General features: G+C 41.3%; 1 protein-coding gene across 1 annotated transcript in view; it reads left to right on the top strand.

Moving 5' to 3' along the window:
- The window catches only part of LOC126297987 (agrin-like), a 187733-nt gene that overhangs the window by 61846 nt on the left and 103143 nt on the right, over positions 1-22744 (top strand). Inside the window, exons 3-4 of the mRNA XM_049989300.1 lie at positions 1164-1391; positions 20280-20423. Of these exons, the coding sequence (XP_049845257.1) occupies positions 1164-1391; positions 20280-20423 (372 nt within the window). The remainder of the gene's footprint in view (positions 1-1163; positions 1392-20279; positions 20424-22744) is intronic.

Below are 22744 nucleotides of genomic sequence, written 5' to 3'. Positions count from 1 at the left end.
CCCACTCACATAGCACAAATTTCCTGCCAACAAGCATATCAATATGACCCATTTTGAATTTATAATTTACAGTCAGAAACTCTCATTTGCGAATACCTCTCCAGTTGGCACAAATGTGGCGAGCATGACAACACATCAATGCTACAGAATATTTCAGCATAATTTTTCCACTAGCTGGCAACAAGCACTCAAAGACCATAGTTTTATGTAACTTATATGATATAGTAACTGTAAGAAACAAAAAAGACAGAAGCTGGAAAATCCACTTCGTTGAAAGCCTTATTTACTGGTTCTATATGGCTGCGGAGAGGACATGCAGATGTATGAGATAGCCTTTGTATGAAAAGGTGCTCTAAAATTTCATCTCTCATATGAGAATTGGAGTAGCTGTTTGTGTATTGATCATTTGTACCATTATAATAAATCAATGCATGACTATGGAAGTGTTTGTTCTTCACCATAGTGGCAGTACAAAGAGTACTGTAGAAACAGAATCGCCTACATAGTCCCTGAAGAGGTTGCAATACCAGTGCCAAAAATTTTCGGAAAGGAATAATAATGTCCATTGCAATTTTTTTTCAGGGAGATAATGATAACGTTTTTAGAAATGACATAAAACTAAGTACTAAACTAAAATAGAGACCGTTCTCAAATGTTTTGTACGATGTTCTAATAATAAGAAAATTATCAGTTAAATGTGCGATGTACTCTAATTTCAATTATTGTTCAGTACAGAACATTGAATATAGGAATGAATTATTAAAATGTCTTCTTAGCATGCAATAATGAAACCTGTGAACAGTATATGGGGACTAGAAATATTCTGAATGTAGCCAAGAATGTACAGTTTTAGTGTTTATGGTATTACATGGGAATTTTTGCATAATGCTTTGTATAACTTCTTCCACATCAACTGTGTCCAAGCCTCCATGACACCATTGCGTCAATAATTTATTTTACAGCTATCCTCATTGAGATGAGACGTTAATCAGTTTTCTATTGTCATGGAGAGCGGAATGCTTTGGTGGCGCGTGTAAAGAGTAATAGTCGCAATTACGCGATAACTTGCCAGTTATCATTCACAATTCAGTTCTACATCTACATTTACGTGATTAATTTAAATAAGGCTATATCTGATTATCTGACTCGTGTAGTGGTTCCAGATGCTTGCAGAGGTGTGGTTTGCGAGGAACCCGCCGCTTTGTGCCACCACGGCGTATGCGCTTGCAAGCCCAGTTGCCCTCACGACGGCCCTAAGCAGCACCTCTGTGGCAGCGACGGTCGCACATACGACAGCGAGTGCGAGCTGCACCTGGCGTCCTGTCTTAGGCCACGAGGACAGCACCCCATCACCGTGGCCTACCTGGGCGATTGCAGAGACGTCAGCGCCGGTATGTCTAGCTGCATGTCGTATGTTCATATGTGTAAAATTAGTCACCTCCAGGAGACATAAAACGCATTTCGTGTAAAACCAGTTTTGTTCTTGACAATAAACTCAATTCGGAGAAGAGGAGCATCCTTAAGTTTCTTCATACACGCTATATTCAGCTAAAGGCGCCCATTGGTGATTAGATCCTGTATATTTATCAAAATGTTGATGGCTCTGTATCAGCTGCTGTTCCAATTTGTCTTAGACAATATGGAAGACGTCAGACGATTCATTTAACCCATCGAGATGTGACTGAATGCCTCAGCATTCATAAAGTCAGAAATGTATGCATACATTCCTGTTGCCACCTTGGAAGACAGAAATGACCTTGTGGATAATGTCGGAGGTTCACTGACGCTTTTTGCGGATGATGCTGTAGTATATCGAGAGGTTGTAACAATGAAAAATTGTGCTGAAATACAGGAGAATCTGCAACGAATTGACACATGGTGCAGGGAATTGCAACTGAATCTCAATGTAGACAACTGTAATGTGCTGCTAATACATAGAACGAAAGATCCTTTATAATTTAACTGCAATATAGCAGGTCAGCAACTGGAAAGAGTTAATTCCATAAATTATCTGGGACTAGGCATTAGGAGTGATTTAAAATGGAATGACCATATAAAACTAATCATTGGTAAAGCAAATGCCAGACTGAGATTCATTGGAAGAATCCTAAGCAAATGCAATCCGAAAACAAAGGAAGTAGGTTACAGTACAGTTGTTCGCCTACTGCTTGAATACTGCTCACCGGTGTGGGATCTGTACCAGATATGATTGATAGAAGAGATAGAGAAGATCCAACGGAGAGTAACGGGCTTCGTTACAGGATCATTTAGTAATCGCGAAAGCGTTACGGATATGATAGATAAACTCGAGCGAAAGACTCTGGAAGAGAGACGCTCAGTAGCTCGGTACGGTCTTTTGTTGAAGTTTCGAGAACATATCATCAAGCAGCATATTGCTCCTTTCTACGTATATCTCGCGAAGAGACCATGAGGATTAAATCAGAGAGATTAGAGCCCACGAACAGTAGGAGACTGGAATAGAAGGGAGAACCGATAGAGGTACTCAGAGTACCCTCCGCCACACACCGTCAGGTGGCTTGCGGAGTATGAATGTAGATGTATATGTAGAAATGTCCGTTTATATTCAGCAGGAAGATGTAGATCAAAGGACAACAGTCGGAAAACTTGACAGTGTATTTGTTATTTTGAGAAACGGCCTATTTCTGGTACTGAATTGTAACTGCCCATTGCGTGCATTTCCCTCCAAAATTTTGCTTCTGATACCAGTTGAGATCGACTTGCATTCACTGAGAGGAGCAGATCCTGTTGAGTTTAATGCTGACTGTCACTGAAAATGCGTGATACTCACCTGTATACCCTGTCATTTAGTAACTCATTTTCACCACTGTTACTACGCCATTATACACGGCTTTGAATAGTTCACCATTCCTTGTGTGCCCCCGGGACTGTCTGTAACGATACACGTAGAAATTGTGCAATATCATTCACACTATTGTCATGAACAATTCCTAATACAAGAATTTTTTTCTGCCATTAGGCACATCTCCACTGTGACACTTCTTACTTCCCTGAATCCATGCAACATATTGTCAAATACACACCACTTCACTACTATGACTAGCATGTCAGAGGTGGAGGATCGTATAAAGCACGACCAGTGTGCTGTATAACTAGTGGCATATAATTTTTCAAAAAATGGTTCAAATGGCTCTGCGCACTATGGGACTAAACTGCTGTGGGCATCAGTCCCCTAGAACTTAGAACTACTTAAACCTAACTAACCTAAGGACATCACACACATCCATGCCCGGGGCAGGATTCGAACCTGCGACTGTAGCAGTCGCACGGTTCCGGACTGCGCGCCTAGAACCGCGAGACCACCGCGGCCGGCAACAATTTTTCAGTAGAGCTCACTAGATATAACTGATTGCCCAATATTATCAACAGAATGAATGATGAGGTCATTTAGTTTCAAGATTTAGTAAACACCTTGTAATCACTTTTGGTCTCGCAGACTGACATACAGGCCGGTAGAGTGGTGTGATGACCACATGCTCTTTCATATCCGCATCCCGTGACGCCTGTGGGAAGAGGATGACACGGCGGCCGGTTGGTATTATTGGGCCTTCATGATCTGTCCGGGCAGAGTTCAGTTCTTTAGTCTAATCCATTTATCCAAGGAAAACAACGCCAAAATATTTGTTGATTAAATGCCAAATAATTCAATGTATTAAATTACAAAAGATTTGAATGAATAACTGAGGAAAATTTAGGGGATTATAAATTTTGATTAATGAGAAGAATGGCGAATCTGTATCCCTCAGGACGTCTGAGGATATTTTGACAAAGAGTGATACAAGTGAACACTGATGTATACATCAATTTTGTTGGTTTGGAAAAGGCTTTACACCTACTTTGCTCAGGTCGTCTCCTTAAATTCCTTGAAATATATTGGTAAAGACTAAAAGAACAGATGAATGATACTGAAATTTTACAGAGGGAGAATGGACATCATGAACTGGCACTGAGGTCACAGGTAGGATGGTATAAGGAAAAGAGGTACAGCAGATGGGGGAATAACAGTTTATACAATGAAGTGGGCAAATAATCCGGTAGTGTTCGTAGAATAAGAGGACTCACTACAGTCTATGTTGGAGGGAGACGAGTAAGTGGTAAAAGGCCAATAAATGAGAAGAAATGTGGGAAAGATCGAAGTGAAGAGATTCAGCTTACTCTTATATTCCATGAAAACAGCATTTGAATGAAAGCTCTTGGAACGACTAAAATCTTTTAGCTGCTTGTGAAGTTTGGCGATAGAAAAGGGAAACACCCTGGAGAAAATAAGAAATAGAATGTCTCTGGGTGAAAGATCTTTTGAAAATTGAAAGCTTTATTGCTTGCAAAACGATTTCCGGTGGGACTCACAATGAGTTAAATCATGTGATATGGCTGCAATGTTGTATTTTGTGACACTGAGCCACAGAAAGTCGAAAGGAAAGAGGAAATACACTTGGATATATGTGAACTGGAACTGCTGAAAGAAATTAGTTGACGTGAACTGTTTGACAGAATGAGGAATTAAAAGTTATTCTCAGATTTACGACGGAAAGAAAACTAATAGAAGTGATATTAATAAGCAAAAAAATTTGAATGGTACATAAACTGTGAATTCATAGCGTACAACGAACAGTTATCGAAAGGTACATTGCAAGGAAGAGGAGACGAAACAGAAATCTGGGATGATGGATGACGTTAAAAACTGGGGAGGTTACCAGCATACTGATGGAGAAACTAATACTAGACAGAGGTGTGGAGCGTCGAGATGAAACCTATTCGAGAAGTCGAATATTACACAGGAATTAACATGCGTGTCTAATGTTTTGACGAATGGTCTAATAAAACAAAATAAAAAATTAGTAATACAAGAGACATACTGAATACCGCTATTCGAGTTCACAGTTACGACTATTTTTCACATGACACTTTGGCAACAAGTAATAAGCTTTTCAAAGTCGTCAGTGAAGGATAATGTAAGAACCAATTGATGCGTTAAGAGTATTCAAGGATATATAATGCTGATTGTTGTTCACTAGTAGTATAATGGCTCTCTACTCTTCTCTGGATCACACTGGTGGCACTGGAATTCATCCTCTGTGGAGATCGTTTGAAGAAATATTAATAAATATTAATTAAATCTTCAGAAGTTCCCATTAGATTGTCCTTTTTAATCCATTTGTGTGGAGAAACACGTCGGGTACGGATTCAGATTAATCACACTCACGTGGAACGATGGTGAAAACACTTTCTTCTGGTCCTCTGTATCTTTAATATCATCCTCCGAGACAGGCACTGATTCTGCCCTATCATCCAATTCAGTTTTTAAATGTTATCTGCTGATCCTGGACCACAATACGGTTGACAATCAACAAGAGGAACAACATTTCCTGCTTGCCCAGAGAGCTTTGGACCCGTTAGAAGAGAAAAGTCTACACCCGGTTTTTGTTCCGTTCACTGCCACCAGTATGGAATATTTATCCAGTTCTATTTTTCGCCATTTGCAACAAAACTATATTAGAAGAAGAAACACAGATTCAATCAGATATCTGGAAAAACATTTTGCAAGAGTGTGGTACATAGATAACCCAAAGAAGTGTGAGATATCAGTCATACCAACGGAAAAGTCAAACCTTTACTAAATATGCCACTGGGTGGGTAGCGGGCAGTACATGTGCAAGGGAAGCTGACAGCGTGGCGTTGGTTATGCGAGAAATGACATGTAACAGTTACGTGACCAAGAAAAGTAAGAAGGTGATAAAGGAAACAAGATGTTACAAATTCTGTTGTGCCCTGCAGAAACCTGTATCATGAGGGCAGTGAAAAAAAAGGTGGATGCAAACAAGTGAAACGAAGTTTTTGTGATTTCGATTAGGTATAAAAAAATCGCAAAGATGAGCAGATTACACATAAGGAGACCACTATTGAGAAAAAAAGATTAAGATCGTATAGGAATTTGAAGAAAATTAATGAGAATTGTAAGTCTACGAAAGTACACCGGATTAAGAAAGAATCCTAGTGGAAGGCAAACGGAGTGGCTAAAGGAATTAAACAAGTCACACGGAAGAGAGGGCAATACTTGTCGACGGCAGTGACAGAGAATTGGTGGGAGTGAGGTACTGGAACATTCTTCATGCTAAGAGATACGTTACTTAATATAATTGTAACAATTAATATCATAAGAATATACGTTCATTTAAACTTTGGAAGGTTTTATTGGAATAAAATTGTAACATCCAAAAAGTCATTTATGTGACAACACAGCTTTAATTCTATGAAAATATTAAACAAAATTAAATATAAGTCACCACGTAATGAGAAAATAGAATAAAATAAGCAAAAACTCGTAATAATGTCATTAGGCTAAAACTTTTGAATGGAATAAGACTAAACGAAAATATTATTTTAAACTTTAGTGAAATGTGTCGCGCTTACGATTACGACTGTTCAGCTCAATATGGGCGTAATTGTCATGAGCTCAGTCCTCATAAACGTGACACAAACTACTCTTCTTCTAACGTTTCATTGATCGAGCAAATGGTGTTTCGTTTTCACCCCTGAATGTTCCGGTTCCATGACCACTTCTTTGTTTTCCCCACTAAGCTTTATGTCTATCAACAAATACACTTCTTGGAACCGAATAGTCACACTCGCTTCCATGATAGTTACTTCAAGAAATATGACTTTTCCTAAGACTTCATTCATGTTTCTTACTGTACAGGTATTATGAAATTTAATGAAAAACAAAGCGCAACAATTAAAAGTGAAGTACATACACCTTTTAGACCACGATAATTTCTTACTGCTGCGAAATTTCTTTTATTTTTATTCAAAATAGTGAGAGCGGCCTTGTTTCTCCACAGTTCACACTTCGTATGGCAATAGTTTCTTATGTATCCATACATTTTGAGGAATGCGTTCTTCGTAAGCTTACTGTCAGGATTTTTGCTACAACATATTTCTTTCTGGTCCTGTGACTGTCTGCAGAATTCAAATATAACTGCTCTTCTTCTAGGGTCAACGCAGATTTTCTGGGGCACATTTACGGTTTATTCAGTTCTACGTGTGCTCAGATATTTGAAGTTCCGCATCGCATATCTGTGGCCAGACCGGGGGTTCGTTCAATCACGCAACAGATTTTAGTAGGAACTGTCAATATGAAGTGAAGCAGAATCGCAGAACCGAAATTTTGGAGGGTGTTTAGGAATATTTTATGAATATTTTTGTGTGAGGGACGCGTTGTCTCTGGTTCCTTGTTACGGAAGAATAATGTTATTATGATTTATTCGGTTTGCTTCACCAGTTACCTTTGTTTCTGTGAAAATACCTTCACAGTAGTAGATAAACACCTGTAATATACAATTACCAAACCGGTATTACACAAAACAGAGTAATGAAACAACGCTCAGACGCAAAAGCATTGTAATATGGTTTACCGTCGCTGAGTGAACAGCCTTTATTTCCACCCTTCCACTGTATTCAGTGAGCCTGTACACAAGATTCATCAGGCAGCAAATCGGTCAGCTCTTCATCATTAAACCTATCCATATGACTGAATATCAATATAAAAGTGCTATCACCACTGACAAAAAGCAAAGGAAGAAAATCATGTAGAACAGAGTAATACTGAATGCATTTTTCAGAACGAAGATTAAAGTGGACACTACTTTTGTCAACAGCAAGTAGAGTCAGTGCACGGAACAAGTTCGTTTCGAAGCAGCATACACAGTGCATACCACATACACTTGTACTCTTGCGCAGATTCTTTCAGAGCAGTACATAATGAAAGATAAATGTGGGAAAGAAATGAAACGAAATGCAATTACTCTGTAACGAACCACCGGAGGCCACAGACCTTTTGTTCCGTAATATTTGAAAATTGTCTCTGAATGGACTATGAACTAATGGAGGTGGAGATTGTTTTCGACTTCTATGACGCACCTGGCTTGTGTATACACAAACCGAACGAAGTGGCGCATTATTTTTTTTTTGAAGGGTGAATGTTTAAACCTCCTTCCAGCCATCCTGATTTACGTCTCCCTTGATTTTTCAGAATCGCTCCAGGCAAATTCCGGAATGGATCCTCTGAAAATGGCGCGGCCGATTTCCTTCCCCAACCTTTCGTAATCCGAACTTATTCTCCGACTCTGATAACATCGCCGTCGACGGGACGTTAAACATTAATCTTCCTTTTTCCTATTGAGTTTACACCACTCTGAAGTATTATGGTACGTCAGCAGTTTGCTTGGAATTTGTTATTCAGTAACGTGTACAACAGAGTTACCCATAAAGAATAATATCACAATTGGTGACAAAAGAAATAAGATACGTTTTGTAGTAGCTAAAAACTGAATGATAATTTCTGTTCAAATGTTACTAAAAAAAATTCGCGCTGTTTAAATAAAATATTCCGAGGTCCCTGAGACGTTTCTACGGGAGTCTGCTATGAGAGACATGCTTATTGTTCGGAATCACAAATGTTTGACTGTCAATGTCAGCTACACAAGAAAGCAGAATTGTTATTCATTTAAGTTAATGATCATTAGAACATAACGTGGTCAGTCGGGTACATCCAGAGTAGGGATATACGAATCTGGAAGGGAACTGATTAAAATTTATTCAGTATTCTGCTTGTCTCATTGTTTGTATGTGATAGCAATGCGCTACAGGTTCCTTGCACACTGTTATAGTATATAACACCACAGCAAAATATTCCTTAAACCTTACGCCATTCTATACAACCATATAAGATTCACGCTGCTACAAACAGTTCATTACTATTGAGATATTCATAGGAAAATTCTAGAAGTAACTGTATAAAAAAATCATTCCTTTCTCAGTTTACAACGAGAAGACGTCTCTGTCCTCCGGTCAAGTGACAGAATACAAAAGTCTTTCACTCTGGATGGCAGAAAGGAGCTTAAAATTGGCCACTAGGCAGTCACTGTTCATCCACTCGATTAATTCCCTCTGTCTGTTTCATAAATAATCTACAATTGAATGGAATTAACTCTCTCATTTTGAAACCTGCCTAAAATTAACTTTAGATGATATTAATTAGAACCCCCATTCCAAATAGCGCTACTCATAAATCAGGAACTCCCGTGGATAGAGTTACTGTCAAGTGAAGAAGTTAAATGTGCGTTGCAGTCAGCATGGGGTCCCCAGGACGGTAATTACGCCACAAACTAGGGTCAGGCAGCCGCCCGCCAGCGACCCCCGACCTGAGTGGACTTCTATTGAAACAGTCCACGTAATGAAAATCAGGAAGATCTGCAGCTCGACCATCTGCCAATTACGACAGCCGATCACTGTCTTCATGTCATGTAATTCAGCGTGACACACTAATGCCGCAACTCTCTCCAAGTCAGCGAGCAGATGCAATGTTTAACCCTGTCCAAACAAGCCCGGCAGCATTAAGTCCGATGGGTAATATGTAGCGCCCAATCTCTGTCAACCAGAGCCGACAGCGTCGCCATTGTCGCAGCCGTGTCACAGATGACGGACCCCTGCCTGCCTTCCCAGCCCAGGCCGCCAACATTGTACTAAACACCTGCCTCTACTCTTGAGCGTCAGCCCAGACTTCCACTCAGGGCAGTGCCATCGCCATGTACCTGGAGCACCGTGACCATACGCTACGCCTGTCAACCATGCCAGCCGCCCCCTCCTGCACAAGACCACGAGTAGCCCTTGACCACCACTGACAACCCAGCGCCGGCATAATAGGAGGCGCCAGCTCAGCGTGCTGTTCCATGAGCAGTACACGTCTACCATACTCTGCGCTACCTGGTCTGGAATACAACGGCAGAATTTTATGTGAAGACGGAAACATACTGCTGTGGCAGTTTCAGTTGGCGGGGTTAATTAGAGACTTGTTGTGTACATCCCCATATGAATCTACAGCCATTTCCGTCCAGTTACATGGGGAAGTCCCAGCTGTATAAATCAGTAAAGAAGTTATTCGGAAATATTCTCACTATGATCTTCGTGTGCAGTAACATGTCGATCCCATCTTCGGCAGAGAGTCACACACCAACATCATAGCAGCGCACCTGTCTTTCTATTACAATTGGTGTCAGGAAGATAGATGAAGATCTACATACGGAACACAGCAGCCAGCTCTTTTCCGAAGACCGGCTGGTGTGGCCGTGCGGTTCTAGGCACGTCAGTTTGAAACCGCGAGACCACTACGGTCGCAGGTTCGAATCCTACCTCGGGCATGGATGTGTGTGATGTCCTTAGGTTAGTGAGGTTGAAGTAGTTCTAAGTTCTAGGGGACTGATGACCTCAGCTGTTAAGTCCCACAGTGCTCAGAGCCATTTGAACCATTTCTCCTTTCCGAAGGGGGAAGGGTAGTGGATCATAGAGAGCTGAGGAATGATCTGGGACAGCGAGGTATGTAAGTAGCAGCCTTCACTCTAACTTTCACTCGTGGTATTCCCTACATCATTCAGTGCGACCTTTCACAATTTTCTCCCATGTATGCAGGGGTATATGGTGTTGTAATGTTTGTTAAGGGACCAAAGTCCGAACCGTTACCTCTAGTAATATGCACCGAGTACAGCTAATCTGGGCATTTCACCTTATGCACTGAATCACATCCCTTAGTATGCTGGGTTTCTTATGAAAAAGGGCAGTAGGCCTGCTAGTGGAGAAAGAGTTCGTGGCTCAGGCATAGAGAACCTGGGATACCCAGAAAGCTTAGGCAATGTCTTCAGGATAAGCCAGAATAGGCATACAGCATTATTGTAATTAAGAGCTCTGTAATGTAAATGATGAGTGAGTAAGTTATTAGGAATAACATGCATATTTGTATAAAAAGACAGGCGTGATGTATTTATTTACAGTTATAGCTAAGTTAAGGTTACTGGGAGATGAAAACTGGGAAAATCTGACACCGAGGGAAACTAGTTAGTAGTTACGACTTGGATCGTCAAGAGGGGTTAAGCCATGGTACACAGTCGATAAAGCAAAACAATTACAGCTACAATAAAGGCTCCCAACGGTATTATCAGGTAAGGTTTTATTCTCTGCACATCATGCGACATGGTCTCAAAACAGCAAGAGCGCTGAGACAGCACACCGATGTTAAATTGTCGTTAGACTGGACGTCATTAATTAGACCAATCCAGGTCCTTGGAGAAGCTGCGTTCATGACAGCGGTAGATGCATTGGCAAGAACCAACCAAGTGACATAAGTGAGATAGCGGAAAAAGCTATCAGATGTTGGATGATATTGGGCAATGAAGGAATTAAAAGGATTCTTTTCCGTCGTACAGCTCATGTGGGGCTGATACAGATCCTTTAGTCGTTACAGGATGAAAGAGAACTACAGAATTATTGTACAACAGAGGTAGGGGTTATATTGCACCTGTAGCTCGGAAATAACAGCCGGACGGTGTGGCCGAGGGGTTCTAGGCCTTCAGTCTGGAACCGCGCGACCGCTACGGTCGCAGGTTCGAATCCTGAATCGGGCATGGATGTGTGTGATGTATTTAGGTTAGTTAGGTTTAAGTAGTTCAAAGCTCTAGGGGACCCATGACTTCAGATGTTAAGTCTCATAGTGCTCAGAGCCATTTGAACCATTTGGAAATAGCAGGATTCTTGCACAGTGCAGCTGGAGCGGATATAGCATGCGTAGCTGGGTGGTATCGCAGAGCTCTTGCAGCACGGCCACGGGACAAATTTCTCAGAGTGATATCAGTAATTAGTAAAGGGTGAAAATAGTAATAGGTTATGGAAGTCCAGATAGATTCTCCAGTCACAATGTCTTGAGAATATGACGAGGGCATAGTTGTCATGGGTCTCCTACTACTGTAAATAAACCTTTTTGTAAGGTATAAGAATATCGAGCAAAAGGATAGTGTACAAACTGCGAGGTTTACGTGGGTCAGTCTTTCCAAACAACGGGGCTCACTATTCTGTTGATGTAAGTCACTTTGATCACGATAGATCAAGGAGAGGTTTAACCTGAAAATGCATTTTCTTTGGTAGTCGTCGTTGATGTTACGGTCTTCAATCAGAAGACTGGTTTGATGCAGCTCTCCACGCTACTATATCCTGTGCAAGCCTCTTCTTCTCCGAATAACTACTGCTACCTATATTCTTCTGAATCTGCGTACTGTATTTGTCTCTTGGTCTGCTTCTAAGATTTTTACCCCCCTCCCCCCCCCCCCCCCCCCACACAGAAACATTTCCCTGCAATACTAAATTGGTGTTCCCTTGGCGTCGCACAATATGTCCTGTCAACCGATCCCTTCTTTTAATCAAGCTGTGCCACAAATATACAATTATCTTGTCTCCCCAGTACTATTCAGTATTCCTCTTTAGTTATATGATCTATCCATCTAATCTGCAACACTCTTCTGTAGCATCACTGTCTTTGTCTACATTTCACTGCCATTAACGGTTACACTCCAGTCAAAAACCGTCACAAAAGGCTTCGTAACACTGAAGTCCACCTTCGATGTTAGCAAATTTCTCTTCTTCAGATACTGTTTTCTTGCCATCGCCAGTCTACTTTTTGTATCCTCTCTACTTGGCCATCATCAGTTACTTTGCTTCCCAAGTAGCAAACTTCACCTACTACGTTAACTATGCCGTTTTCTAATCTCTTCAGTCAGCATCATCAGATTTAATTTGACTACATTCCGTTATCTCACTTTTTTTTGGTGATGTTCTTCGTATCAAGACACTGTCTATTACGTTGAACTGCACTTCTAAGTCATTTTCTATCTGTGACAGAATTTCGTCGGAAACATCAAGGTTTTTATTTCTTCTCCCTAAATTTTAGTCCCTACTATAAAGGTTTCTTTGGTTTCAATGTACAGATTGAATATCATCGGGGAAAGGCTACAACCCTGTTTCCCTCCCTTACAAACCATGCTTGCCTTTCATATCCCACGAATCTTATAACTGTCGTCTGGTTTCTTATATGCTGTAAATAACCTTTCTCTCACTGTAGCCGGCCGTGGTGGCCGAGAGCTTCTAGGCCCAACAGTTTGGAACCGCGCAACCGCTACGGTCGCAGGTTCGAATACTGCGTCGGGCATGGATGTGTGTGATGTCCTTAGGTTTAAGTAGTTCTAAGTATAGGGGACTGATGACCTCAGATGTTGAGTCCCATAGTGCTTGGAGCCATTTCAACTATGTTTTCTCTAAATAGTTTGTGTTAGTATTCTGTAGCCATGACTTACTAAACTGAGAGTACGGGAATATTCCTACCTGTCAGCACCTGCTTTCTTCGGAATAGGGATTATTACATTCTTCTCGAAGTGTCAGGGTATTTCGCCTGTCTAATGCATCCTACACACCTGATGGAAGAGTTTTGTCATGGCTGGCTGGCACAAGGGTATCAGTAGCTCTGACGTAATATCGTCTAATCGCGGAACCTTGTTTCGACTTATATGTTTCTGTGGTCTGTCATATTCTTCTCGCAGTATCATGTCTCCTATCTCATCTTCCTCTAAGTCGTCTTCATTTCTGTGCTGTGGCCTTCAAGTTTATCTGCCTTGTATAGCCCCTCTATATACTTCTTTCACTTTTCAGCTTTTCCTTCTTTTTCCTAGGGACTGTTTATCCGTCTAAGCTCTAAATTCCAGAATGAGATTTCCACTCTGCAGAGACGTGTGCGCTGATATGAAACTTCCTCGCAGATTATAACTGTGTGCCGGACCGAGACTCGAATTCGGGACCTGGTTCTGCAAGGTTTGCAGAAGAGCTCCTGTGAAGTTTGAAAGGTAGGACACGAGGTACTGGCAAAATTAAAGCTGTGAGGACAAGTCGTGAATCGTGCTTGGGTAGCTCAGCTGGTAGAGCACTTGCCCGCAAGAGCAGAGGTCCTGAGTTCGAGTCTCGGTCCGGTACTCAGTTTTAATGTGACAGGAAATCCGAGCTCTTGATATTCATACAGATGCCTCTCTTTTCTCCAAAGACCTCTTGAATTCTCCTGTACGCGGTATCTATCTTTGCTCTAGTGAAACGTGCTTCTAAATCCTTACATTTGTTCTCTAGCCATTCGTACTTACCCATTCTGTACTTCATATCAATCTCATCCTTCACACGTTTGTATTCCTTTTAGCCTGCTCCACTGGCTGCGTCTTCATATTTTTTTCTTTCATCATTAAAATTCAATACTTCTTGCGTCATCTAAGGATTTCTGCTTAGACTTTGTTTTTTTAACCTGCTGTCTTTATTATTTCATCTCTTAAAACCATTCGTCTTCTGCTGTATTCCTTTCCCCTGTTCCAATCAACCGTTACGTAATTCTACGTCGAAAGCTGTCAACAACCTCTGGTTCTTTCAACCTATTCAGATCTCATATCCTTACTTTCATACCCACTGGATAACTGTTTAGTTTCAATTTACAGTTCATAACCAAGCAGTTGCGGTCAGAGTGCACTTTTTGCCCTAAATCTGATTCCGAAATCTCCACCTTGCCATTATACAGGATGTTAAGGAAAAGGGTCGAGTACTTTGGGAAGTGGCAATACTCATCAAAACAACAAAAATAAGTCCAATGAACAAGCGTCCGGATAAACACGTGTTTATAGGAAGGGCCACCCGATTCTTGGTTGGGAATGTTGACATAGTCGTTCCATTGGCTCTCCGTCAAATGTGTCGGCAGGGTATTACGATTTCTTACTCACGGTACTCTACTCTACTCATTAGGTGGTGTGCAGTCAATTGTATGGTTCGAGTTGTGTTGTAGGCTACTTTAGTTGTGGTCGTGTTTGTGTTGTTTATTGTAAAGTATTGTCAACCATGGATACGTATCATGGCGTTTTACCTTCCCCCAAACGCGGATTAACTTACGTGTTTGCTGTCACTGCGCTCTTTTGTACTTACGAATGGTGTGGCACATTTACCTTTTCTCTCTTCTACCACTTGGCAGAAGTGTAAGCATACTACTCGACAAGTGGAAAGACGGATATGATATTCTGCTATGGTTTAGCAAATAGTCGTATCCTGCTAGCCCGTGCCCTCTACGCTGAAAAATATCCACAGCACATAGAGCCCTTTGATTAGCTGTTCGGCAGACTTTTCCAGCGTCTGAGGGACACAGGTCCCCTTGCACCTCGGAAGACTGACAGTCCACATGCCTGAAATGGAGGAACATGTGCTACGTTCTCTGGGAGAAACTTTTGGGACCAGTGTGCGACGATTGGCAACATCAGAAGGCGTGTCTCACTCTCTTATCTGGGGGATACTTCATGAACAGTTGCTCTACCCGTATAACCTACGGCGTTTTCAGGCTCTGAGGTAACAGGATCATAAGACAGACAGCGGTCCTATCAATGGCTGTTGCAGAAGTGTGACGCACATCTACTGGTCAAATTCAAGATTTTATTTACCGATGAGACAGGGTGCTGTGAATTTCCACAACCAGCATGTATGGGCAGTAGTGAATCCCCAAGCAATTAAGGAAAGAGGGCATCATCACCTATTCTCAATCAACCTATGGAGATGCGTACTTGGCGATAGGGCGATAGATTAATAGGACCATATGTGATACCATAAAGGTTAAATGGGGCGCGTGATCTTGACTTTTTCATGAATGTATTACCTACCTTGCTAGAGGCTGTGCCATTCCAACAACAAATACGGATGTGGTTCATGCATGATGGCGCACCATCCGATGCTGAAACGTCAAGAACGCTGGATTGCTCGGAGGTTGGAAGAGGGGGAGGGGTGGCGGGGGAGAGAGCACACCAGCACACCTTGGCCTGCTCGTTCCCCAGATCTCACTTCTGCACACTTATGGCTAGGGGGACACGAGAAGCAATCAGTGTATGCCACGCCAGTCAACGATGTGCAGGCACTACACGGTCGCGTCTACAATACGTACCAGGAGATACAACAACAACCGTGTATACTTCAAAGGGAGCGTTATTCCTTGCGCCGGAAGGCAGAGGATGCATTGTCATGAATGGACGGCACGTTGAATACCTTCTGTAGACAGGCGTTTATCGCAGATAGTATGTATTTCCGGACCCATATTTATTGGACTTATTTTTCTTGTTTCGATGAGTACTACCACCTTTCAAACTATTTTCATGTTTTCTTAGAACACGCTGTATACTCAATCTGAAACCATATGGTGTCCTTAGGTCTCTTCCACGTAAAGAGTACTAGTGATAAATTATGTACTGTGCAAAATTTTACCATGAGGCTTTCTCTTTCATTCCTCTATCACAGTGCATATTCACCTACAGTTTTCCCTTCTCTTCCTTTCTGTACTATCGAATTCCAGTCCCCAATCACAGCTAAATACTCCCCTCCCCTACCTATCTGAATTATTTCTTTTCTTGATCATACTTTTTTCTGATTGGTTCATGGTCTGTGAAAGTAGTTGGCATATATATTTGTACTGCTGTGATAGGTGTCAGGCCAAGTCATTGCCGCTACGATAACACCGGTTCCCGTTATATCATCGAAGTTAAGCGCTGTCGGGCTGGGCTAGAACGTGGGTGGGTGACCATCTGGTCTATCTAACGCCGTTGGAAAGCTGGCTACACTCAGCCCTTGTGAACGCCGACCGGTGTGGCCGAGCGGTTCTAAGCGCTTTAGTCTGGAACCGCGCGACCGCTACGGTCGCAAATTCGAATCGTGCCGCGGGCATATATGTGTATGATGTCCTTAGGTTAGTTAGGTTTAAGTAGTTCTAGGTTCTAGGTGACTGATGACCTCAGATGTTAAGTCCCATAGAGCTCAGAGCCATTTGAACCATTCAGCCCTCGTGAGACCAACAGTGGAGCCGCTTGACAGAGAAGTAGCGACTCCGGCCTCGTAAACTGACATATGGCCGGAATAGCGATGTAATGACCACATTCCGATCCATATCCGCATCCAGTGCCGCATGTGGGCTGAGGACGATACGGTGGCCGGTCGGTACCGTTGGGCCTTCATGGCGTGTTCGGGCGGAGTTTGGTTTAGTTTTAGTTATAGGTGTGGACTTCGTGCATATCTTGAGTATGATAAGGCATTCGCTATGCTGTTCATAGTAGCTTACCCGCACTCTTATTTTCTCATTTGTTATTAAACACACTCCTGCATTATCTCTGGTTGATTTTGTATTTGTAATTCGGTATTCACCTTACCATAAGCTCTGGTTCTCCTGCCCCCGAACGTCAGTAATTTGTACAACATCTAACTGTAACCTATCCATTTCTATTTCAAAATTTTCTGACCTACCTACCCGATTAAGGGATCCAACATTCCACGCTCCGATCCGAAGAACACCAATATTGTTTCTCGTGATGACGACATCCTCCTCAGTAGCCCCGCCTGGAGATCCAAATGGAAGACTACTTTATCTCCGGAATATTTTACCCAACACGACGCCATCAACATTTAGCCATATAGTAGAGCTGAATAGTCTCAGGAAAAATTACGACTGTACTTTCTCCTCACTGTGAGCCATTCGCAGTACCAGCACATCAAGTCAGTTTTGGTTGGTGTTACATGTGAAGTGGACGTGCCTACAGAAAAAAATCTAGTAGTCTTTGTTTTTTTATGTCATTTTAATACATTTAGCGACCCCTATCTGTCATTTATAACAATGGAAGATTTTCATACAGCGGTTGGCTTACGGAGAATATCACTTTAATGCGTGTTGCAGTTTGTGAGTAACATATCTAGCTATGGAAGGTGGTCGTAAGGTGGAGTGCTTACAAAGAATGTCTTGCGTTCGGTTACGCGTTAGGCGTTACATGTTTGGGGCTATGCATTCGGTATTATGCGTTAGTCATCAGATATTAGGCATTAGTCTTTAACTGTTATTCGCATGTGACGCCTGATTGTGCTTGTAAATTTTGAGAAATCTTACATGTAATACATCATTATTTTTTATGTGGCGGTGGGGGATATGCCACACCCTTCTCGTTTCCTCCCCTTCGACCTCCCCCTCCATGGCCATGGCACTTAACTGGATGTGATTCCCAGAATGGCGTTGAAGTTACTGATGATGCTGAAGTTAGCGGAACATGACACGTGTAGTGGTCTTGGCTGTTATATGACACCAGAAATAAGAAAGCGCTGATGTTGACTTCAGTAGGTTCTCCGCCAGTACGCTCTTCGCAACCGCATAGGTCGCGAATGCGCGACTGTCAAGCGAATATGTTATGCCTCACTCAACACCATACAGGATCTAAACAACTGCACGCTATTCAAATCATATAAGGTATCTTAGTGAATATAACATTTTTTCTGTATACATACGTGTACGTATTTTGAAACAACATTCATTATTTTAAGCAGGTTAGTTCGGTATGGCTTCACCATGATACGTGCATAAATGTATCGATAAAAAATGGTCATTTCGTCATGACTGTTTATTAAACCTCGATTATACCTCGCAAGGGATGGAACCTGATGAACATAATAATTGTAATTTTTACTTTCAGAAGAAAGGTGATCAGTTGTAGCAGTACGACTCATTAGCGGAAAATTAGAAAAGACAAAATAACATGATTTGAAAGCAGAACGGCCAGATCTATATTTCTTCCAACACCAGTTGCGGTAACTTCACTGACTGAGGCACCCTTATGATAATACAAAAGCTCGCGAAACGTTGAACCCATATATCTAGAAAATACTTCAGTAGCACATCATATCAGAGGAACATTTCTAAGGGAAGTTGTTGCCTGTAAGCTTATCACAACTCCAATACCCTTTTATATTACGTAAAGTCAGTTGATTAAGCGCACTTGTCTAGATGCTCGTTAATCATAGCGACACTGACGCGGCGTATTGTAAAATGAAGGTCCTTAATAGTGAACTATTGCTTCTTCAGGAGAGATTCCACATCTTGGTGGAAATTTAGAGTTTTACCATTAATTCACCACCTCAGTAGAATATTTATGTGACAGCTAGTTTAGATCAGTATTTCATCAGTTTCACGTCCGTATCGTTGCGTAACTAGCACGTTGTATTCAGATGAAAATATATATCCGAATATTCTTAAAAGATACAAAATATTTGAATTATTATTGATGTGTTCGTTCACTTAACACTTGTGCGTTGTGTTCCACTGGTATTATGGAACTTGCATTATGTCTGAAACAGAGCTGAGCTTGTAAGTCAGTTGATTGTCTACACGCAGGGTGTACCATTTATCAAGCGTGCCTTACAATTATATGAACAGCACCGGTACGTTTCTTTAAGCAGCACCCTACATTTTTTATTCGGTAATCCATATTTTCTCCTCAAGATCTGATCATTAACATATGATAGGGTAGAATTAACGTAAGAATGATATTACTGAAAATGTGATAGAAAACTGAGTTTAACTCCTGTACCAGCATACAATACAGGCATCCGGCATAGTGTAAGCTGAAGTGACTGGTTCACTTGCTAGAGGAATTTTTCACTTAATAAATGAATACACAAGGAAAATGCACGCAGGTCATTCAGTCAACAGTCATTAGATGGAGGTTTGTGTGAGTACAGTGTACACCAACGCAGAAATTATACTCGTCTACGGAGAACGAAATTTAGCAGACGTACACGTGACTGAATGACTGGTGCGCATTTTCCTTCTGTTTACATTTATTTACTGTCATATCCAGTAAGTTGACTAGTTACGTTAACCCCAGTACCGACACTATGTGCTACAACGGGGGAGACAAAGTCGGTTTTATAGTAAGTTATTAATTGCGTCATGTTGACGTGAACTGTATACTCAAACAAGTTTTTGAACGGGTATTGAAGGGACGTAGATGATTACTAAATAAAAAATTAGGATGTTATTTAAAAGAGATATATCGCTGTTTATATTTTCGTAATGAAGTAAGTTAGCAGAAAGGAAACAATGCTCTTCAATGTCCCCTTTATTGGTATACAACAATCGCTTGAAACATTTATAATTTTTCTTCTGGACAAAATGATATTTTGGGTGCTCAAGATAAATGGGAGTCCTAGAATAAAAAATGAAAGAGGTATTTCACTAGAAATTTGACTTATCGTTCTATCTGTTACTGCATATCTTTTGGATTTGGTTATCACAGGTCCATCGACGAACAAGAGACAACAGAAGATGGGAATCATTTGAATGTTATAATGGTAGGTGTGGTCTCACAATCGAATCCTGTGGTGCCCTGCCTGTGAATGGTTCCCAGAGAGGATAAGGATCAGAAATCACTGAAAAATCGGGATATAAGCCTTATGCCTTTATCTATATTTATATGCCCTCCTTCACATCACTGACACTCACTCAAATTACTTGAGATTCAGGGTAATTGAAAGATTGGTTGTACTGTCTGCAGAGGAGGATCGGCAGATGGTTAATGGTCACGCCTGCCAAACATCGCCATTCGGATGCTGCCCGGACGGTGAGACGCCTGCAGACAATGGCTGTCCACCACCAGGGGCAGAAGATGACAGCGACAAGTGTGGCTGCAAACGAATCGGTAAGTATGTTGTCCCACAGTTCACCAGGTTGTAAGACCCCTGTCTGACCGCACGTTGTGAGCGCCAGTCTGATTCTTTCGTACTTCCTTGAGCCCACTGGTCATGACACATCACAAAAGTCATTCATTATATGCTAATTGAAATATCAGCATGTTAAACTTCTACTTCTCATTTTAAATTTCAAATTCCACAGATACCTCGAGAACACCCTTCCAATTACTTTACAGATATTACACGTGAAGTTAGAATTTCTGTACGTTTCGCTACATATTAGAAATATTAGTATCCTTGTGGTCTTCTTGATATATATATATATATATATATATATATATATATATATATATATATATATATATATATATATATATATATGAGGACATGGCGTATTATAATATTCCCTTTGAAAACAACGTCATCATATTTTGAGAATCTGTTTTTTTGTGATATATAATTCTGTTGAGATTAATTCGTATTTCTTTTAGTCAAACCTTTTGCCTAAACCGTTCTTCAAACCATTTTTCCGCTTATCTGATAAGGAGTACACGTGGATGGACTTCGTAACTACAATAAAGTGCAAATCCAACAGTCTGGTAGTCAATGAAATGCAACACTAGGCACTGAAAGTCCTTTATTGCGAACATCTGCGTACAAATAGAAAATAAATTCAGCTTCTGGAGAGAAAGTGATGCTATTTTCACAGATATCGAATATTCCATGGTATGTATACATTACAAACACAATAAATTTCCAGAACCTTCCAGAAGTGATTAATACTAAATAAGAAATAATTTCTGGTAGTTTAGTTTGATCTAGCGACCCGCGGCACGCCACCCAGAGATACTAGTCACTGCGCCACATTACGTGGAATATCGCTTACGGCTGGGTTTTCAGAAATGGAATGGGCGAAATCATCTTATCGAGTGCAACTAACATTTTAACAACTGTCCTCTCCCTATAAATTCTAACAAGTGTAGAAAACGTTCTTCGCTTATTTCCACGCACGCATGCACTCGTAGAATCATGCAGAGTCACACTCCTTCAGACACACCCAAAGCGTTTCACAGGCAACCACGACACTTTCCTAAAGTGTCTCTTCGTAGTAAATTTACACTGCATAAATAAGTTGTTTCTCTGCACACATAGATAACCAGAGAAGGATTGAGGCCAGCGAAATATGGAAGTGGTCGCCCTGTAATTATTTACAGATTTATAGATTTCATTCATTGCACTTCTAACAATAGAATCTAAATTTTACGAGGTCGCTTCATTGGTAAATTGTAAGGACTGTTTAAACGATAGCCGGCCGCGGTGGTCTCGCGGTTCTAGGCGAGCAGTCCGGAACCGTGCGACTGCTATGGTCTCAGGTTCGAATTATGCCTCGGGCATGGATGTGTGTGATGTCCTTATGTTATTTAGGTTTAAGTAGTTCTAAGTTCTAGGGGACTGATGACCACAGCAGTTGAGTCCCATAGTGCCATTTGAACCATTTTTCTTGTTTAAACGATAAGGTACGAAGAGACGTAACAACCAAACCGGTTGACACCTGCATATGCCACCTTGGGACAACGTAGTGAGATATTTATAGGGAAAAATATGCATATGCCGCTCTGGGATAACGTAGTGAGACATCTAGGGACACGAAGCTTGGGTCGTCACCTCCCCTAAAAATAACAAAGCTGTGCCGTTAGTGGGCAAGGTGATGCTCACCGTTTTTCTTGACGTGCGTGGTCTGATACTTACCGAATTACCCGAGCACGAATAGACTATGAACAGCGACGTGTACTGTGAGACACTCCGTAGTCTAAGCAATTCCATCAAGAGCAAACTGCCCGGCTTGCTCACGGAGGGAGTGATTCTGCACCAGCATAATCCTTCGGCTCGTGAAACAGTGGCATAGTAGTGTTCAGCCTCTGGCGATTGTTTTCGAATAAGGACTTCAAATACACCCGCAGTGTTGTTACGTACCATTTATAGTTAATAGCCCTCATACATGCTTTTTTTGTCGGATAATGTCAGTTAGTAATTTTGCAGCAGCGTTCTGAAAAATGCTCTTCCAGACGATACCTATCACACGTGCTGGGAGGTCACATTGACTTCCAGACACTCACCTCAAATACCAGTCTGCATATTAATCTGAATACTGCTGTTCTTTTACGGTCTCCAGAAGAGCATTACTGTTTAATTATTGCCTTTGTTATAATTTGATATATGTTTATGAAAGTCACTGTGTTTGTCTTTCACTGCAAGAGCTATTTGAGAATCAAAAATGTTTCTGAACGTTACAGTAGTTTCGTCCCAAATGTTATATATCACATATCGG

The sequence above is a fragment of the Schistocerca gregaria genome, chromosome X (genome assembly GCF_023897955.1).
Source record: "Schistocerca gregaria isolate iqSchGreg1 chromosome X, iqSchGreg1.2, whole genome shotgun sequence".
Lineage (NCBI taxonomy): Eukaryota > Metazoa > Arthropoda > Insecta > Orthoptera > Acrididae > Schistocerca > Schistocerca gregaria.
The sequence above is the reverse complement of the archived record's forward strand: the minus strand, read 5'-3'. Positions and strand labels throughout refer to the sequence as shown.